At 40.8% G+C, this 21,021-nt stretch overlaps 1 protein-coding gene and 1 non-coding gene across 11 annotated transcripts in view; both read left to right on the forward strand.

Moving 5' to 3' along the window:
• Positions 1-3,206: 3,206 nt before the first annotated feature.
• TCP11L1 (t-complex 11 like 1) overlaps positions 3,207-21,021 on the forward strand; it is a 33,497-nt gene continuing 15,682 nt past the window's right edge. For 4 of the 10 annotated variants that reach the window (XM_004315966.4, XM_019948045.3, XM_019948050.3 and 1 more), the window contains exons 1-5: positions 3,207-3,344; positions 6,523-6,706; positions 15,009-15,141; positions 16,336-16,456; positions 17,201-17,421. In XM_004315966.4, coding sequence (XP_004316014.1) covers positions 6,547-6,706; positions 15,009-15,141; positions 16,336-16,456; positions 17,201-17,421 — 635 coding nt within the window. In that variant the 5' untranslated portion in view covers positions 3,207-3,344; positions 6,523-6,546. Of the gene's footprint in view, positions 3,397-3,608; positions 3,765-5,297; positions 5,360-6,522; positions 6,707-15,008; positions 15,142-15,597; positions 15,715-16,335; positions 16,457-17,200; positions 17,422-21,021 lie in introns of those variants that run through there. The other 6 variants (XM_073808741.1, XM_033862676.2, XM_019948046.3 and 3 more) reach the window with 6 other exon arrangements.
• On the forward strand, positions 17,547-17,650 carry LOC117313490 (U6 spliceosomal RNA). The gene has a single exon (XR_004527996.1). It is a non-coding gene; the product is annotated as a U6 spliceosomal RNA (small nuclear RNA).

Below are 21,021 nucleotides of genomic sequence, written 5' to 3' on the forward strand. Positions count from 1 at the left end.
GGAGAAAGCCCACGTGCAGCAATGAAGACCCAACACAGCCAAAAATAAATTTTTAAAACTTAAAAAAATATGTAGGAATTATGACCAAAGAAAAAATAATAAAATGAGGCTGAACTTTAAATTTAGACTTTTAATGAGAGGTAGGGAAAACTAAAATGATGTACCAATATGCTAGCATGTCAATCTTTTGTTAAGATATAACTGATGCTGACTAGTCTTTAAATGGGATAAAGTTGAGGACATATCTATAGTATAAAATACCAATTCTCCTAATAAAGCAGGGAATAACTATGTCAGGTGGGTTTTTTGTGGTGTGTATTTTGCTTTGTTGCATAGGCAAGAAAGGAAGGCAGGTCTCTACAATGAAGTGAAAGAGAAGATACTTCATAATTCAGGGGTGAGGAAGTTTTTAGAAACAAACTACTGAAAGTGTGGTGAGACCACAGTTGACAAAAACTGTGTGTACTACGTGATTTGCAACCTTTATTTTGCACTTCATGGAATAACATGATTATTTGGCAACAAAACTAACACCTCTCCTTCAGGGGAAGGCAGAACTGCCTAGTTATATTCATGGTCCTAGAAGAAGTGGCCTTCTAATAGAATGTTAATTTCGTGGAAAATCTAGTAAAACCACAGTTTACCTCAAACTTCATCAGCACAAAGTTTAAGAAAAATTGGTCATGTTTATGGCAAGCATTGTCAAAGTTTTAAACTACAGGTCTGGTGCTACCCTGAATGCCTTAGACAACCCTCTTATATCACTAGAACTGTCAATCATCACTTGCTGCTTGCCCTCATTCACTAATTCATGATGTCCTCTTGGAAAGCCATCCCCACTTAAAACACCTGATGCCTAGGTGACTAAGGGCTTCCCCACCACTCTAGTTGAGTAGCCCAGGGCTAAGAACTGATCCAAGGACAGCCTACCTGGAGGCTAATGAGACTGTGCACAAAAATCAGCTTGGCCAATCAAATTCTGTATAGAAAGGTCTAAATTTTGAAGGAGGAACGACTGAAAAATAAAGAAGCTAGTCTGTAGTGTAGAGAGGAGTGAAGCCAACTGCAGCAAGGAGTAGAGATGTGATGAAAGAGATCCTGTGTGTCCTGGGGAGATGATAGAGTAGTAATAATCTAGAGCAGCAGCCAGCTTGCTTCTTCCAAACCCTAGGTAGCTCGTCAGTGAAATCCCTTTACCTTGAGGTAATTTGAATTTCCAGTTCTTGTAGCCAAAAAGCAAACTGGAACATGTGCCAATGTTTTTAAGATTTAAAGGAAACAATTCAAAATATATCAAAAGATTACAAGTGAGCCATCCAAGTCAAATCAGTGGTTTTGGTGGTGTTGCAGCATCTTCTCCACATGTGAAAATTGTTTATACTCATCCTTCAAGGAAGGTAGGGGGACTCTCACTGGGGGCATGGAGGTGGGGGTAGATCTCTCTAGGAAGGTAGTTTTAGCCTGGCTGCCTCTTAGAATCACCTGGGAAGCTTAAAAATTCTTGCCTGGCATCACCACTCACCCCACCCCCTGAGCTTCAGATGATAGCTTTAGAACCACTGCTCCCCAGGAGATTCTGAGGTGGAGTCAGGGTTGAGAACCACTCATCTAGAGACTATGGTATATTCGTCTAGACTCAGAAGTGAGAACTGAATGTTTTCTGCCTAAACCTCAGTTCCAGTTAACTGAGTGTCTTAACGTTTTTCCCCCCTCTAAAGTGAATCCTCATCTGAGAACTGTGTGTGTTTAAGGGAAAAATTCTTACTTTAATGTGTTAGTTAGTGAATGGTTTGAGGTTGCTGGATTGCCATCAGTCTTCAATACTTTAGGAGTAACTTTCCACGTGTGATCAATTTAGATGTAGCGTTTTAAAAAAATAAATTTATTAATTTATTATTGGCTGCATTGGGTCTTTGTTTCTTCACCCCTTGGAGGAAGGGGGGGCTGGGGGGACTACTTTACATTGCGGTTGTGCGAGCTTCTCGTTGCGGTGGCTTCTCTTGCTTCGGCGTACGGGCTCTAGGCGCGCGAGCATTCAGAAGTTGTGACTCCCGGGCTCTAGAGCGTAGGGTCAGTAGTTGTGGCACGCAGGTTTAATTGCTCCCCAGCATGTGAGATCTTCCCCAACCAGGGAGTGAACCCGTGTCCCCTGCATTGGCAGGCGGATTCTTAACCACTGCGCCACCAGGGAAGCTCCAGGTGTAGTGTTTGAAAGCACTAATTCCACTCCATCTTGTTTTGTTCTAGTTACTTAAATTTAGCAGGTTTTATAGGCTGCAGGTAAGAGACTTGATTGTTACCTTCATTTTAAGGCATATATGTTTGATGCTCAGTCTTAAAGCATTTTACTAACGAACAGTTAAGAGCCACGTAGCTTTTACTTTTTAAGATTAGGCCCCAAAACTATTTCTATTCGTTTAGCTTACTATCTTACTACTACAGGCTGAGAAAAGCATGGTTTTCTAGTTATCCAGCGCCGCGATAGCCACGGCCCGGGTATCTGGGACAAAAGGAAAGGAGGCTCCAGAACAAGCTTGTCTTAACATGGGATGTTTCCTTTCTAGAACGCAGACGGCACATAAAATGCTGAGTGCTCACTGTTTCTCAACTGTCTAAACCGAGCTGAACCCTCATGGGACGTGTTTGCCCCCTCACCTTCCATCTTTTCAGGGCTAAAGTCTCGCTCTTCCTGTCGACAAAGTGTAGCAGCCACTTAGATAAAAGAGATGACCCAAACCAAACCGAATCTGTGCCATTAAAATGAGACTTGGCTATCAAGGTGGTGGGCGTGCCTTTTTTCTAACAGCCAAAATGAGGGGAGGGGAATGAACTATACGCTGCTACAAAACGTGATGTAATATTTAAATTTGAAAACCAGGGCGGGGAAAGCTTTGCAGCTAAACTGCCAACCCTTTTCCGTTATTTGACTGGCTCCGCGACCCCCCTCCCACCGCCCGCCTTTCCGTACGGAAACATGGCGCCGCCCTCTGTGGCGTGGGGGTGCCTCCCGGCTCCGAGTCACTGCCCACTGGGCTCTCTCCGCCGGCATCCGGCCGCGCCTCCCGCCTTTCCGTACGGAAACATGGCGTCGCCCTGCATGGGACCGGCGCCTCCGGGCTAAGAGCGCTCTCCCGCTGTCCGACGCTGAGGAGCTGCGGCGCTGGCCGCTGCCCACCCGAGCCGGTCGAGGAGGACTGCTCGCAGCGCAGTGAGGGGTGCGGCCTCGGAGGGGCAGAGGCTGAACCGCCCTGCCCGACGCGCATCCTCCCCGCCTCCGCCGCGGCGCCAGCCCCCGTCAGATTCCCGGCCGAGCGGCAGGAGGGAGGACGCCGACTCCGCTGCAGGTGAGGGAAGCGGAGGCTGGCAGCCCTGCGGGGCCCGCACGGGAGGAACAAGGTCGAGATTACAGGCATTTCTTCGCCTTTTTCCGTCGGTCAGTTCCCGGCGATGTCGGGTGGAGGCGAGGAAGAGGCAGAGAAGGCGGGAGGGTTGAGTCTTAGCGCGGCCTTTGTCCCACCCCTCGAGGCCGTCCTCCAGGCGCGCCCCGCTTCCTTTGCTTGCTCCCGGCCCGGCCACTCCCTCGCCGACCCAAACAGTTGTTTACAACGGAATCCGGACGCTGGGTGTGAGTGGTGCTGAGTGCTAGGGGAGGTGATTCTCGCCGGCGCTGGACAGAGCTCTTTTGCTGAAAGACCCTTTCTCCTGGGGGAGTCTCTTGTGAGCAGCTTGGGCTCGGCTTGCGGCTCAGATAGACGGTCTTCACGGCAAGTGCGAGGGTCTTCTATCCCTCGGTTCCCTTTTTAGGCATAGCAGGAGTTGGGGCTTGTTGAGTGAATGAGCACGTTGTACGCAGTTAAATGGTTCCTCGCTGCATCCTGTAGTCCTCTAATTATAGTTGCCATTTGTGGGAAGCCTGTTGTGCACCAGCTGTCGTTATGTACGCTTTGTCGTTTACACGTCCCCCAAACCCAAGAGGCAGGTAGCTGCATTTTACAGTTGAGGAAATTGAAATTAACACAGCTAGTAAAGAGCCAGAATTGGAACCCAGCTATGTCTGAGACCAACGCCCATGTGTCCCGTATAAACTGACATTAAAGAGATGACACAGCTATCAACAAATACTTAGTGGGTATCTGTTTGAAGAACATACTTATATGTGTGGAGCATACGTAGGGAATGTGGTTGGTCTGGCCCTTAAGAAGTTAAAAATCTAGTTGAAGAGTTTTTTAAAAAATAAGAACTTGTAATTTTACCATCTGACCCCAACCCATCTCTCCTTCTTCATCACCTGCTGCTTGTTCGTCTACTTATTTTCTTCTGCTTTCGCATGTGCCCTTTGAGTGAAATGCTGCTCTTTGTGTGAAAGGCCCCTCTTTTCACCTCCAGATAGTTTTTTGGTTTTTTTTTTTTTTTTTTGGCCGCACAGCCTGGCTTGCCAGATATTAGTTCCCCGACCAGGGATCGAACCCGTCTCCCCTGCAGTGGAAGTGCTGAGTCCTAACCACTGGACCGCCAGGGAATTCTCTCCAGATTGTTTTTAATTGGGTGAAATCCTACTCTTTTCAAAAAGACAAGCTCAAATGTCACCTTTTCTGGTAAGGTTATCTCAGCCTCCTTCCAGGCAGAATTAGTTTCTCCCTCTGCTGTATTCCCCTAGTGATATCATAATGCCATTAACGCTTAAGTTTCACTATATTTCCTTGTAAGACTGTCTTCTCCCTCTCTAGACCATGCCTTTTCATCGTTGTATTCCTATTTAAATCAGGATATTTTGAATTGGATTTAAGGCAATGATGAATGCCAGATGTCTAATAGCCATCCCTACCGGAGTTCAGAGAAAGGTGCAAACATTGGTGAGGTTGGGAAGTGACCTGGGAGGAGGTAGGCATTGAGCCGAATTTTACAAGGATGGGTTAGTTTACTAAACTTAGTATTAAAGACCTGGAAATCCTGATTTTCCTCCTTATTGCACAGAATGCGTTACTTCATCCTTCTGAGTTAATTCCCAGCATATGAAGAGGATAAAATTAGAAGTGTTTTTGTTGGTCCTTTCTCATAGAATATGCTGGTAATGTTATCTTTTGGGTCTTGGAGCATTTCTAGAGCCAGACAGGATTTAGGACAGAGGAGATGGGTGTCTGGAGTGGGTTGCTGGAAGGTAAATGGGAACTACATTAAAGCAACCTTCATGTTAATAATACAGGCCTGAAAATGTTAATTCCAATAGCTTCATTCTATTTAATGGAGGTATCTGATCAGATAATTATATCAAGTGATTCTTCTTTTCTAATGCACAGAAGAGAGTCTGCCAAACCTCCTGAAAATAGTCATTTCTTTTGATCCCTGGATTAACATCCAGGTATGTAATAAAGTCTGATTAGTGCTTATGAAAACGTTTTGTGACCTCCAAGTGCTGATAGTACAAATGCTAATATTTTCAGTATTATAAATGCAGAAAATGTTGTGTCTTTCTTTGCCCTTACTTAGAAACACATTAAGAATAGAGAATTCTAGGGAAAAAAAAAACTTGACAAAAACCATTTATAGTAATTCAGAGGTTACTATTCCAGACCTCTATTAACCAGGCCCAAACCAGCGTGTTAAGTGTTACTCCTTTTCTAATCAGCAACTAAGACAATTAAAATCCCTCCCAACCACATACATTATGGTTGTCTGCAACTTCCTACTTTACTCACCATCTTTTCCTGCTGACTGGCAAGGAGTTAACAAAAATAATTTGCCCCACACATTTTTCCTAAATGCTCCATGAGATTCTGCCTTCTGTTTGTCATCCCCAGGTGTCTTATCCACATAAGAGGATCAGGGAACCACCTCCTCAGCCTAGTGTATGTTTACTTCGAAGCCCGATGAAAAGCATTATTTCCAGAGTTTTCCTATCACTTCTCAGGACTGAAAGTAAAGAATTTAAGAATTGAATCACTCTTTGATTAAAATAGAAGCAGGGGGCTTCCCTGGTGGCGCAGTGGCTGAGAGCCCGCCTGCCGATGCAGGGGACACGGGTTTGTGCCCCCGTCCGGGAAGATCCCACATGCCGCAGAGCGGCTGGGTCCGTGAGCCATGGCCGCTGAGCCTGCGCGTCCGGAGCCTGTGCTCCGCAACGGGAGAGGCCACAACAGTGAGAGGCCCGCATACTGCAAAAAAAAAAAAAAAAATATATATATATATATATATATATATATAGAAGCAGGCAGTTTATAGTGTTACCTCCCAACAGTTTAAGGTCCTGTGTTCTCATGACATGGTACTCAGATTGGGACAGAAGTATTCGAACTTGTTACTCTCTGAAGTACAGGTCCGTAAATTTGATAGTTACAAGTGTCATTTTACAGGTGGTCTGTTTAATCATTGAAGTAGAATATTATAGCTGGATAAGACTTTAGCAAGCCCATTGATTTTTACAGATGAGAAATCTGAAAGCCAAAGAAGTTAAATCATTTGCCCAGAGTCACACTGCTAGTTAGTGTCAGAGCAAGAACATTTTGGTTTTCTTTTTCCCCCTAGGAAAGTGAATGAACTTAATTGAGAATGTCTGAAAACCTTGACAAGTCCAATATAAACGAAGAAGGAAAATCAAAATCAAATGATTCTGAGCAAGGCCTTGAAGATGCTGTGGAAAGTTCTGATGAAGCTTTACAGAAAATAAAGTCGGGCTCTCCTAGCACCCAAAGAGTGCAAAGACCTCACTGTAAGCACATTTGACTTTGATTAGAAGCAATATCTTCATTGTTTTCAGATGATATTTTTATTATGCTTCCTTGTGCATGTGACCTTGAACTAGGTTCTAATAATATGATAACATTGCCAATAATTAGCATTTTAGCATTAGCAACTGACAGCCTAGTCACTTTTGGGTTTTCAATTGCATGAGAAATTACAATTTTAGAATAATGTCCAGAATATTCCTGTTTTCCTCCAGCCTCAGTGACATTCCAGTTTGTCTGAAATGCTCTGAGAAATAGGAAGGTGGAGTGCAAATAGCAGCTTTAATTAAAAGAGTGTTTGAAAAGCCCAAGGCAGGTCCCAGCCAGGACTGTGCTTGTGGAGGTTGAAAAAAAAAGTTTTTGACTGTGAGTGAGTTCACCACACCCTAACTTCACTGCCTGGGGGCTTAGTTCCCACAGGGCTGAGGGGATTCACTTTGCTAACTGTGTGTGGTGAAGTCATTTCAGATCCCTGGCAGGGAGCAGGCTTCGTAGATGAAAGGGTGGCAGTTTCCGCATGCATTCCCAGCAGTTGCTCCAACTCATGTCTTTTATTAAGAACACTCGAGGTTTTTGAAGTGAGTGCAAAAATGAAAGTTTTAAGAGGGGGTGTCATAGTCTAAGAATGTTAGTGTTGATGTTATCTCTTTAAAGTATAGATGATCAGTAATCCTTCATATTTGGAAGAAGTACAAACATTTTGGGGTTTAAGGTGTGTTTCTTTTAAAATGATAAAAGCCCCTCCCAGGTAATTTATTAGTCAACAGAGTATTCTTATAGCAAACATTGGTGGACCCCATTTTATTGTGGTTTATTATCACATAGATGTTGATAAATATACTGCTAGGTCAAATTGTGTTCAGGGAAGGAAACATGCTGTTAATAACAGCCTATCATGCATGTTAGGCCTTGTCTCCAATATGTATAGTTAGAAACCATCTGTTTTCTCGTTTTTAAAATGAGGAAAATACATGTTATCTCTTAGGGTCGTTGAAAAGTTTAAATGAATTGATGTAAAGTCCTTAGAACTGTGCTTGGCACATAATAAATGCTCAGTAAACATTAGTTGTTGATACTACTGCTACTAACATGTCATCTGTTGCATTTATTTACTTATCATAAAAAAAATTTTTTTTATTTTGGCCACATCACACAGCTTGTGGTATTTTAGTTCCCCGACCAGGGATTGAACCCACACCCTGGGCAGTGAAAGCGCAGGGTCCTAACCACTGGACCGCCAGGGAATTCCCCCATCTGTTGCATTTAAAGATACCGAGGACTGATAGCTGTAATGTGGCTGTCTATGGCCAATATGGTAGTTTTATCACTTGCAGTTTCTGGTAAAGAAGTACCTTTGGTTTAGATCTTCAGTTGTTCCTTGATTAATGTCCTTGTCTTTGGCATCCTGTCAGTTTGATGGCATGATTCCAAATTAATGTCAGGCCAACACTAGACTATCTGAAATTGTATGTGGTTATGTCCTTAAGGCAACTTATCCTGGCACCCATGATCAAGAGTTGGGGAACCCAGGAACAGTCAAAAAAGTGTATCAACATGTGTGTGTATGTGCATTTTTCTAGGAGGAAGGTCATGGAAGCTTTCATTAAATTCTCATAGAGATCCATATCAAAATGAGGTTTAAAATCAATGACCTAAAATATCGTTTCTGGCTTTCTTGCTCTTTCTCCTTGTAGTAATAGGTAGGTATAGGGCTGTGGACTCCAGTGGTAAAACTAAGACCCCATAGTCTGGGCACCAGGTCAGGAGACATCACTGCCTGCATAGAGCATGAATAAGAATTTATAAAATATGAAATTAGCTGTTTGCAGACATTTCTCCCAAACTGAATTTATAAGTAACTCTAAAATCACATCTGGGATGCTACAAATTAAAAGCAAAAAGATAGCCTTTAGCCTTGCAAATTATAATACAGAATAATGTTTTAAGGGTAGAACTGCTATTGCTAACTGTGATACTGTGATTTATTATAGGAAATGTTTGGTTTTTGTCCTGTTTCTGGCACAGAGCTGCTAAACTATTGGAATTTCCTAAGTGATGAGAGCTAGAAAGATGTCTTTTGTTAGACTTGGAAAGCACCTAGGTAACCTAACCGAAGGATGGCATCTTGTTTGCCAGGGGACTCAGCCTTGTGATTAGAGGGTTGGAACTTTCAGTCCCACCCTCCCACCCCCACCTCTGGGGAGGAGGGTGGAGCTGGATGTTGTATCAGTTGCCAATGGCCAATTATTTAATCAAGTTTGCCTATGTAATGAAGCCTGCATAAAAACCCAGAAGGATGGGGTTCAGGGAGCTTCTGGGTTGGTGAAGACATGGAGGTGCTGGGAGAGTGGCACACTGCTTCCCTATACCTTGCCCTATGCATCTCTTCCATCTGGCTGTTTCTGAGTTACATCCTTTTATAATAAACCAGTAATCTAGTATGTAAAATGTTTCTGTGACTTCCATGAGCTGCTCTAGTGAATTAATTGAACGCAAGGAGAGGTTGTTGGAACTTCCCATCCATAGCCAGTCTGTCAGAAGCAGAGGTGACTTGCTACTTACTAGCCATGTCATTTTGGGCAGGTTACTTAACCTCTCTATGTCTATTTCTTTATCTGAATGGGGACAGTAGTAATTCACTATTAGTTCAAAACTAGTTCATGTTACTAGGATTGTTAGAGAATTAAATGAGATACTATTTGTAAAGCATTTTAGAATGGTGCCTGGTTCATAGGAAGCAAAATAATGTGTTTGTTTAAAACAAATAGACTTATTTTTTTTTTTTTTTTTTTTTTTTTTGCGGTATGCGGGCCTCTCACTGTTGTGGCCTCTCCCGTTGCGGGGCACAGGCTCCGGACGCACAGGCTCAGCGGCCATGGCTCACGAGCCCAGCCGCTCCGCGGCATGTGGGATCTTCCCAGACCGGGGCACGAACCCGTGTCCCCTGCATCGGCAGGCGGACTCTCAACCACTGCGCCACCAGGGAAGCCCCAAATAGACTTATTTTGATAACATTTAACATCAGTTTGTGGTAAAAACTCTCAGCAAATAAAGAAGAGAACATCCACAAAATATAAAAGGACATTTACAGACTCTTACAGTTAACATCATACTCAATGGTGAAAGAATGAATGTTTCTCCCTGTAAGTTTGAGAACAAGACAAGGATATTTACTCTTACTACTTCTAATTAAAACTGAACTGGAGATCCCAGCCAGGAAATAAAAATAAATAAAAGGTATCCAGTTAGGGGGGAAAAAAAAAGTGACAATCTGGACTTGGGACTGTTGTCTGAAGTGGGGGGGGGGGGCGGCAGGGGCCGCAGTGTTGTAGGACTGAGACCTTAACCTGTGGAATCTGATGCTGTCTCCAGGTAGATAGTGTCAGAATTGAGTTGAATTGTACGACACATGTCTGGTGTCAGAGAATTGCTTGGTGGTGTGGGGAAAAAACCTTCACCCCACTTCCCCTGCATGTAATGGAATTTGGGTTCAGAACTTTTAGTAACTGATACAGAATGTAGAAAAAGGTCAACATCATCATTCCTCCGGTTCTGACGAGTCTGGGGTCTCAGCATGCAGTTACCATCCTCCACCTGAGTGGGGTCCTTAGTTCCTGCAGAACTCAAGGATATGTATCACATTGTTATGCATATCTTACTAAATTACTGAGATCTGTTCAAGGGCAAGCACTGTGGCCAGGCTTACATCACAGAGTGGCTTAGGTCAAAAATGGCATCTTATGTCAAGAGAGTCATGCCTGGTTCTTTTTCTCTGGAGACCACCTACCCTATCTGCTTACAATACTTTGGGACTATGCAGACATCCTGTTTCTGCTTAAACTTCAACTCACTGATTTTAGCCTTTACCAGTGATCTTGCCTGCACCAATATTACCCTTTTATTCTAATGGTGATTTTTAAAAATTGAAGTATAGTTGATTTACAATATTGTGTTAGTTTCAGGTGTATAGCAAAGTGATTCAGTTATGTGTGTATATATATATATATATTTTTTCAGATTATTTTCCTTTATATGTTATTACAAGATATTGAATATAGTTCTCTGTGCTATACGGTAAATCCTTGTTGCTTATCTATTTTATGTATAGTAGTTTATATCTGTTAATTCCATACTCCTAATTTATCCCTACCCCTCTCCCTTTCCCTTTTGGTAACCATAAGTTTGTTTTTCTGTGTCTCTGAGTCTGTTTCTGTTTTGTATACAGATTCATTTGTATCATTTTTTCTGGAGTTTTTTATACTTTTTCTAAAAAATTAATTAATTTATTTTTGGCTGCATTGGCTCTTTGTTGCTGTGCGTGGGCTTTCTCTAGTTGCGGCGAGTGGGGGCTACTCTTCCTTGCAGTGCGTGGACTTCTCATTATGGTGGCCTCTCTTGTTGTGGAGCACAGGATCTAGGTGCGCGGGCTTCAGTAGTTGTGACTTGCAGGCTCTAGAGAGTAGGCTTAGTAGCTGTGATGCACAGGCCCAGTTGCTCTGCAGCATGTGGGATCTTCACTGACCAGGGTTCGAACCCCTGTCCCCTGCATTGGCAGGCGATTCTTAACCACTGTGCCACCAGGGAAGTCCCCTTAATATACTTTCATTCTCTGCTCACAATGCACCTTTTGCTCTAGCATTTAATCACCTAGTTGATCAGTAAAAGTTGCCATATTCAGATGAAAAACATCAATTGTTATTCCAGTTAATATTTCCCATTTAGCATTTTAGTTTCTTAAATCAGGTCCTTATGAGATTCATTAGATAAACGGGTGACACCAAGTTCTTACCTTTCTAAAGTGCAAGACCAGACTGAATTATGGTGTCCCTATATTTAGTTAATCAATCAGTGTTGATTGAGTGCACACTGTGTAGCGGGAGTCCAGCAGTGAACCAGGCACACATGCTCTCCGTCCTCCTAGAGCTTGCAATCTAGTGAGGAAGGTACTGTAACAAACCATTTCCACACAGTGTAATATGTTCAGTGGATAAGCTTTACCCTTGCTTCACTATACTCAGTCTATAGTAGCTCTTTGGGTGACATTTGCCATCTGCCCTCAATAAATGTCCATCCACTTGTGTGACTGGAAGCATCTCTTTAGAGTGTGTAGACTTTTCTGGTCCCGGAACCCCTTAGTGAAGAAAGGTGAGAGTAAGCCATTCTGAATTAGACCTTCATTTTATTTTGGAATCTGTTTGGCAGGCTCCCAAAGGGCATGTTTAACTTAATGAGGTTTTCAGTTTCTGTAACAGAGCGTCAGTGCACAAATGCTGTAACAATTTAGCAACAGTTTTTAAAAATATTTATTTATTTATTTTTGGCTGCATTGGGTCTTTGTTGCTGTGCACGGGCTTTCTCTAGTTGCAGCGAGTGGGGGCTGCTCTTCATTACGGTGCGTGGGCTTCTCATTGCGGTGGCTTCTCTTGTTGTGGAGCATGGGCTCTAGGCACGCAGGCTTCAGTAGTTTTGGCACGTGGGCTTCAGTAGTTGTGGTTCGCGGGCTTTAGAGCGCAGGCTCAGTAGCTGTGGTGCACGGGCTTAGTTGCTCCGTGGCATGTGGGATCTTCCTGGACCAGGGCTCAAACCCGTGTCCCCTGCATTGGCAGGCGGATTCTTAACCACTGCGCCACCAGGGAAGTCCCTACTGTACAGTCTTTTGTATCTGACTTTTTCACTAGGGATAATGCTTTTAGGATTCATCCATGGTTTTGCATGTGTCAGTAGTTTGTTCCTTTTTTATTGCTGAGTACTATTACATGGTATAGTTATACTACAGTTGTTTATCCCTTCTGCTGTTACTGACATTTGGATTAGTTCCAGGTTTTGAATGTTATGAAGAAAGCTGCTATGAACATTTGAGTACAAGTCTTTACATAGCCATATGTTTTCAGTTTTCTTGGGTAAAGACCTAGGAATGGGGTTGCTGGGTCATGTGGTAAGTGTATGTATGTTTTACTTGATAAGAAACTGGGAGACTGTTTTCCAAAGTGACTGCAGCATGCGGGATCTTTTTTTTTTTAGTTGTGGCATGTGGACTTCTTAGTTGTGGCATACATGTGAGATCTAGTTCCCCAACCAGGGATCGAACCCAGGCCCCTGCATTGGGAACAGAGTCTTGAACCTGCTGGACCATCAGGGAAGTCCCTCATTTTCTTAATAGAGTCTTCCACAGAGCAAAAGTTTTGACTTTTGGTAAAGTTTAATTTATCAGTTTTTTCTCTTAACATTTTAAGCTTTTTGTATCCTATCTAAGAAATTTTGCCTAATCCAAGATCGCAAAGATTTTTGTCTGTGTTTTCTCTTGGAAGTCTTATAGTTTTAGCTTTTATATTTAGGTCTGCAGTTCATTTTGAGTTAGTTTTTATTTATCATGTGAGGTAAGGGTTGAGGGTCATTCTATGATTTATACATTCCTAATTGTTCCAGCACTATTTGGTAAAAAGACGAATCTTGCCTTACTGACAACAAATATACATACGTATGTGTGTGCATCAGTCTACTTTTGGATCCTCTGCTCTGTTCAGTTCGTCTATATGTCTGTCCTCATGCCAGACGCACACTGACTTGATTATTAGCATTATAGTAAGTCTTGAAATCACTTAGTATATAAGTCCTCCAACTTTATTCTTCTTTTTCAAAATAGTTTTGGCTTTTCTAGGTCCTGTGCATTTCCATACAAATTTTAGAATCAGTCTGGCAATTTCAACAAAAACTTTGCTGGGATTTTGATTGGGATTGCATTTTATCGGTAGATCAATTTGGTAGAAATTGACTTCTAAATAATACTGAGAATTGAAAAGATCTGTTGGGCCTTGATTTTAGATATTTATTGCATTTTACCAATATCCACAAAGCCAATATTCTTTATTATTTTTATTAATATTCCCTGGAAATGCTGAAAAAAATTTTGTGAGTTTTCTCAACTTCCCCTTATGTGAGTAAATAAAGATTTTTACCAGACAGAATATGACCAGCTCTTAGATTTGATTCCTTTTTCTGGTGAGCAAAAGAAAAAAGTAAAAGAAGAGGGAAAATAACTTTTCACTAACGTAGGAAGATCTTTATGTTTTAAACCCTGTGTAAACCAGTGGCATTTTTATCTCATTTTAAGCCCAGATCTTACCACCATTACATAAAATTAATATAATCATCTTCTAGGCCAGTGCTTTTCAAAGTGTGGTTTCTGAAACCATCAGTATCAGCTGGAGTCTTATGAGAGATGCAGTTCTCCAGCCCCATCCAGACAGGCTAAATCAGAACCCTGAGAGGGGGCCCAGCAATCTGTCTTCATAAGCCTTCCCTGTGATTCTGATATAAACTAAAGACCTGCTATCATGGACTTTTTAAAAAAGCAAACAAAATAACCCAGCTTTATTGAGATATAACTGATAAACCAAAAATGCAAGTATTTAATCACAGACTTTTTAAAAGTAGGAATTACCCTTTGTTCCTTGGCTTGGAACACCTGGGGAGATTTGTGAGAACTTTTTTTATGGAAGATAAATCTCAAACTTTATCAAAAGAAAGCAAAGAACAGAGACCAGTTATGAGGCTATTGCCACAGTTGACACAGAAGTAAAATCTGCAGGACCTGGATAACAGAGCAGTGGAAAGGGAGAAGTCAGAGATGACTCTGAGGTTTTTGATTCAGTGGGCCTGCATTCTACAAATTCTTGTGTCACACACTCTAATTTGTTCATTTGTCAACTTCAGAATTCTTATATTGTCCTAGTATCCTGTACAGGGTAGTGGTTTTAGCACTGTTTAAACAGCACCTGGCTCAAGGCTATTTTAATTTGGGGAGACTGGTTCAAGGCTCAGTGTTAACGATGGAGCAAAATGTAAACTGATGGGAACAAAAGAGAAGATCCTAAATCTGGTGTCTTCTTTCCATTTAGGGTAGACAGGAGGCATAGGGATTAGAAAATAAACTCTCAGCTTGCTGGGAAGGTGATAATGAGTAACTTTAAAAAGTGATAATCAGTAACTTTAAAAAGTTTTTCTAAGTCTTAGTTTACTGTAATCATTTTCCATTGACCAGTTCTGGCAAAAAAAAAAAAAAAAGATGTTTTGAGTATTGTAAATGATCTGTGCTTTTAGGATTCTAGGTTAAAAGAAAAAAAGAATATGAAATAGGTAAAATTCTATTTGAAATTGCCAGAATATTTTCATAAGTAAAGGGATAACTGAAATTATTAGCTGGTACCAGAACCACTACCTTCTCCTTAATTTAATAGAAATCCTAATCTAGGGGAACAGACCTCTTACACTGGATTTTTGTTATAGCTAGTCCTCCTCGATTCGTGACAGTAGAAGAACTTCTAGAGACAGCAAAAGGAGTAACTAACATGACCATAGCCCATGAAATTGTCATAAATGGAGACTTTCGGATTAAACCAGTTGAATTACCAGAAGACAGGTAAGGTGGTTACTGAGTTATCTTGTTTGGTAGAACAAAGCCATTTCCCAGTTCTGGAAATGTTTTCTTCACTTGATGTCAATATATTCTAATATACTTTTCCTTTTGTATGTTGCTAAAATATATTCCTTATCCTGGGAATTACTAGAGTTCGATAGTAGATCTCAGGACCACTGATCCTCGACAATGTAGTAAAAGGTCTGGAAACCTCCTGTGGAAGTCTTGCGTGTCAGCTTCTTCCCACTCCATAGGATTTAGCTGCCTCCTCTTGTGTGTTCATTGCACTGTCTCCTTCATTTCTTCTTTGTAACTATCACATTTTACTGTAGTTGTTGGTTTACTTGCATTCTTCACCAGATTGTAAACTCCTTAGAGACGAGGACTATGCTTTGTTCTCTATCCCTACCTAGTACCTGGCACATATCATATTGAATCTAAAATTCTGTTGATTGTAAGGTGCACCTTTTAAAGATGGATTGTCACAAGAAGGAAAAAACATTGCCCATTATAATTGTGAAAGTACCATGAAAAAAATCGGGATTCTGTTGACAAAGGAGGAGCAATGGCTGCTGGGTCAGTAAGCTATAGTGTCTCCCGCATAAGGCTTCTGAATATGACTTTACAAACATTTCTTGTATGTTCTGCAAGGATAGTACTTTTTCACATTAATCATGAAGAATTAATTACTTGTTCAGCTCTCATGACATAAAGATTGGTTTTCCTGAAATGCTATATATAAGTTGTTATATTAGTAGTTTGGTACCTAATTAAACAGTTGTCCAGTATGTCACATGGGAATAGGATAATTTTAGGAAACAAACTTAAAGTTTAAAGTCTTAAACTACTTAATCATAAATACCTTAGGAAACTTGCTGGTATCGGGGAACTTAAATTAACAGATCTGAACTTTCCAGTATTCTTTTTATCATATGGCACTGTTATGGGCTGTTATTTGGACTAATGTCACCTGTCAAATTAGTTGAAAGTTATTTTTTCCAATGAGGTACTTATTGAAATAAATCACTAACTAAAAATAAGTATGTGATTGGTTTAGGTATATCTGGGAAATCTTTCCTTCATCCAAATAATTAAAAAAAATTTTCTTACCCTAAACCTGTAGAATTTGTGCTTTTGAAAGTAATTTGAGGCAATAATATTTTATTTGCTTTTGCCTTTTTTTCCATTTGCCTCCAGCTTGGAGAAGAAAGTAAAGGATATTGTACATAAAGCTTTTTGGGATTGCTTGAGTGTCCAGTTATGTGAGGACCCCCCAACTTATGACCGGGCCATCAAGCTTGTTGGTGAGATCAAAGAGGTGAGGCGAAGAGCAAGTCGTGGTGCTTTCCTCGTATGTTAGGAGTACTTACTCATCCTGTGTTACTGTGCCAGAAGGCGTTAAAGAAATTGAAGGATCAGGATTCTACATTGCTTGCCGAAATGTGGATTTAGGGTATTTTTGGCTTACTGGTCTTTAAAAATTTTCAAAGAAGCTGTGATAACCTGAGGGCATTACTCTTCTAAATGAAAAGAAGGTTCATATTTTTGAAAACAGAATTATTTAAAGAAAACAAGTTATTTTATAAAATACAGATAATTTATAAAAATTTTAATAGATATGAACACCTTCAATAAATAATGACCATAAAAGCGATTCAGTCTTTGGGACAGAGAAGGTATTAAGTGAAAGGTAGAACTGTTTTTGCAATACCTTTAGCAACAGTTTTCCAAAGAAGTAAGGTGTCTGTGGAAATTGCCATCTGTTGTTAGCTCACAGGCACACACTAATTAATGTGGGTTTTTTTTTTCACTTCTAACAGTTTTTTCTTCCTGCATCCAGTTGATTGCTACCTAGAGCTTAAATGGAAGCTTAAATAGCTAGTCTAAATGATTTGTAAACATGTTTTTCTGTCGATTTGTTGAATAAGAGGTTAAAATGTGTGCACCATTACAATAGCAGTTGGTAAGCCCTTATTGGAATAATTGTAAATTCCTTTACATATAATCAAAAATGGCTTCTGACTAGGAAGCTTTGATTAAACTTGGCTGTGCTCTCTTGTAGACGCTCTTATCTTTCTTGCTGCCTGGTCACACTAGACTGAGAAACCAGATAACAGAAGTCTTGGATCTGGATCTGATAAAGCAGGAGGCAGAGAATGGGGCCTTGGACATTTCCAAGCTGGCAGAATTCATTATTGGCATGATGGGGACACTGTGCGCACCTGTTCGAGATGAGGAAGTGAAGAAACTAAAGGACATTAAGGAAATAGTGCCCCTTTTCAGGTATGGGCACTGTGTTAATCACCTTCAGGGCACCTAAAATACAGAGCCTGTTTTCAGAGTTAGACTTCCTCAAGTGTAGGTATTCATGCATTTAAAAAAAAAAATTAAAAAGCAAATATTTTGCTGTGCTCACTTCGGCAGCACATACACTAAAATTGTAACCGTGCAGAGATTAGCGTGGCCCCTGTGCAAGGATGACTCGCAAGTTCGTGAAACGTTCTGTATTTTTTAAAAATAGTGATTATAATAAGAAAAGGAGGGAGGGATGGAATGAAGGGAGGGAAGAGAAAGGGAAGGCTGAAAGGAAGGAAGGAAGGAAGGGGAAAAAGACAGTGAACTTGAGACTCTGGGTGAGGTTATAGTCTGTATATTCTTTAACTGGTTGAAGGCAGGTCAAGGTAAAGACTGATAATTAGCATATGTTTTAAAAATGTTAAAATTCAAATCTGTTTTTTACTAAAATCAATATAAATCCAATGAAACAAAAAGGCATGAGATATTTTTTAAAAAGCAAACATTTTATAACTATAGAAAAGGAGAAAGAAGGAAAAATTTCACCCGTAATTTTACCACACAAAGGCACAATCACTACTGTCATATTGATATATAAATTTTTTTGTTTTTTTTTGCCTCAGCATTTTATTTTGAAAAATTACAAACCTACAGAAAAGTTGCAAAAACAATACAATCAACACTCATATAACCCTTACACAGATCCACCAGTTTTTAACATTTAGTTAGTTTGTTTTATCTTTTTATATATACACTGAGTATGTGCACATTGAGTATGTACGTATGTATGTATATTTTTTCCCCTGAACCTTCTGATGGTTAATGTCAGATATTATGACATTTCACCCTTAACTATTTCAGCAACTACTTCCTAAGAATGTGGATATTCTCCCACATAATCAAAATACAACCAGGACATTCAAGAAATTTAACATTAATACAATCCTATTAACTAACGTTTAGTCCATGTTAACTTCCTTTAGTCTTTTGAATGTTTATTTTTAAATGTATACAGTTGTGATCAAATTTATATAATTTATATGCTAATATGAGCAAAGGATTGACATGATGCTGCCTGAGAATTTGACTTTTGGTTAACTGCTTTACTGTTTTCCTGTAAACAGATGAAGGTGTTATGTATCAAAATACTACTAGGTAACATTACTTATGGGGAAAATGACCTCTAACTGGTAAATTGCATCTAGACAGAAAGAAATGATAATGAACTATAAATACTCGATGGCACATCATACTTGATACTTCCTCGAGTGGGGAAACTTTTATAACTGGGCATGCCCCCCATAGAGACCCTAGAAGTCATGCCGTGGAGTTATTACGAGCTTTTAAGTCAGGGTGCTCCCACATCTCTGAGCTGTCTGTTCATGACTGATATTGAACTCTTCTTGAAGAGGAGTGCTTGGTGCCACCCTGTTGGCAAGCTGTGTGAATAGATGTGAATAGACAATAGCCAAACCTGTGGCTTATTGTCCTGTGAGTCTGACTGTTCAGCTGAACCAAAGAAGACCTCCCGGTGGGCACTGCAAGCCTGACTTTTTGTTAACATTACACCCTAATTATTTCACTTATTTTTTCATTGAAAGTATCATTGAGATAATTATATATTCACATGGAGTTGTAAGAAATAATACAGTACACTTTATCCAGCTTCTCCCAGTGGTGACATCGCAAAACTTTCAGAACCAGGGTGTTGACACTGATACAGTCCACTGATCTCATTTAGATTTCCTGTATACACATGTATATGTTTATTTTTAGTAACTTTTATACAATTTTATCACCTAAGTTGGAATATCCACCACCACACTCAAGATACTGAACAGTCCCAACACCACAAGGATCTCTTGCATTGCCCTTTTATAACCAACTTACATTACGTTACTTTTTTAAACTCTCCATAAGCTTTTTCAGTGGCTGCAATATATTCATTCACATAGGTATGATTAACTGTTTCTCTGTTAAGATGGACAATTAGATTATGTATAGTTATTTAGTATTTAACCCTGCAGTGAACATCTCTGCACAAAATTTTTTCTTTATTTTAGGTTATTTCCTAAAGATAGGTTCTTAAAATGGGATTACTGTGTCAGAGGATGTGAACAGTTTTAAGATTCATTGCATGGTACCAAGTTGCTTTCCAAAAGTTTTATAAGTAAAAAAAGTTTAATCTCTAGCCTTCTTGATATCATTATGCTGTCAATATTCATTACATAGAAAAATGCCCTTCACTGTCAGGTTCCCTCTCTCCTATTAACTAACGTTTAATAGGAGAGAGCATGTTGAAAAGACTGCCTAAATATAGTTATTGATTTGTTCATTCATTCAGCAAGCTCTTACTGAGCACCTCTTATGTGCTAGGCACGGTGCTAGACATTAGAAATAATATAGTCGGTAAGAGCTCAAAATCAGCTAAGTTAAATGAGGAATTCCTTGGAAGAGAGTCCTCTGGGGAAATAGCTGGTAGCAAACTCAACCTAACTCAGATTCCTACTGGAAAGAGAAGGGACTGGGGAAACTGGTAACCTGGGAGTATACACCCTATCTGAAGGAGGCCACGGTGGCCGCTTAGTGCCAGCCGATTGTAGTTGTGATGGAGTTTGGGCCCGGGTTGCCAGATCTTTTGATTTTTCAAGAGAAGCTAGAAATCCTGGCTTTTAAAAACACTGTGAGCATAAAACATGACTGTGGGTTACTTCCAGTCAGTGGTCTGCCACTTGGCAGTCTCCAGTAGTCTCTGGTTTCCTGTAGGTGGATTTAGGGGACTGTTGGGAATGCTCAAAGGAGAGGCAGAACACCCTCCAGAAAGTGGGCTGCCCGACGCATTTGGGAGAGGGACAGAGTGGCAGGGTGAGGGGCCCTGAGTTGTTCCTCAGACTGTGTATCCTTTCCCATACATAAACTCACATAAAAGGTGAGTTTATTCTGTCATATGATGTTCAGTCAGTCCCAAAGGGCATCAGGGGACTGGGAGGACATTTGATCCTGTTCTTACCTGTGTAGGACCTAAACCTAAACCTGCACCTTGGGTTCTTATCCACCTTCTGCAAGTAGGTCACTTAGCAGCTCCTGACCTCTGGTAAGAGTGCTGCTGGTATGTGACAGGCGTGGTATGGAAGGCATCCTTGGCATTGCATCAGATCTGCCCATGGGTTACATTCAGAGTGTGAGCTAGCAGTTATGCCATGAGAGCTAGAGCATAAAACCTGCCGTGAACATATTAACCTGTGTGAGCATGGAGACCAGGTGGTGAACTCTCTGCTCTTAACCTCAGGTCTGGGGCCGTCCTTCCTCTGCAGCCAAGAGGGCTGACCCAGAGCCAAAGAAAGAGCTCTGGGCCTGACAGGCAGTGGGGGAAGTGACGTTTGCCTAGGGGCAAGGGTGGGGACAGAGAGCAACTTAAAAATTTGCAGTCCTTTCTTCTAAATTTGTTTTTTTAAATCTGCGTTCTCATGGCTTCTCCAAATTTTCTTGCCACCCTTTCTGAGATGAAAAAACTGTCTCAAATCAGCTCACTTCATTTTTTTTTACAGCAGTGTTTACTTTACAAGCGCCCAGTGATAAATCCTTTTA

Source organism: Tursiops truncatus, chromosome 8 (assembly GCF_011762595.2).
Source record: "Tursiops truncatus isolate mTurTru1 chromosome 8, mTurTru1.mat.Y, whole genome shotgun sequence".
In the NCBI taxonomy this organism is placed as follows: domain Eukaryota; kingdom Metazoa; phylum Chordata; class Mammalia; order Artiodactyla; family Delphinidae; genus Tursiops; species Tursiops truncatus.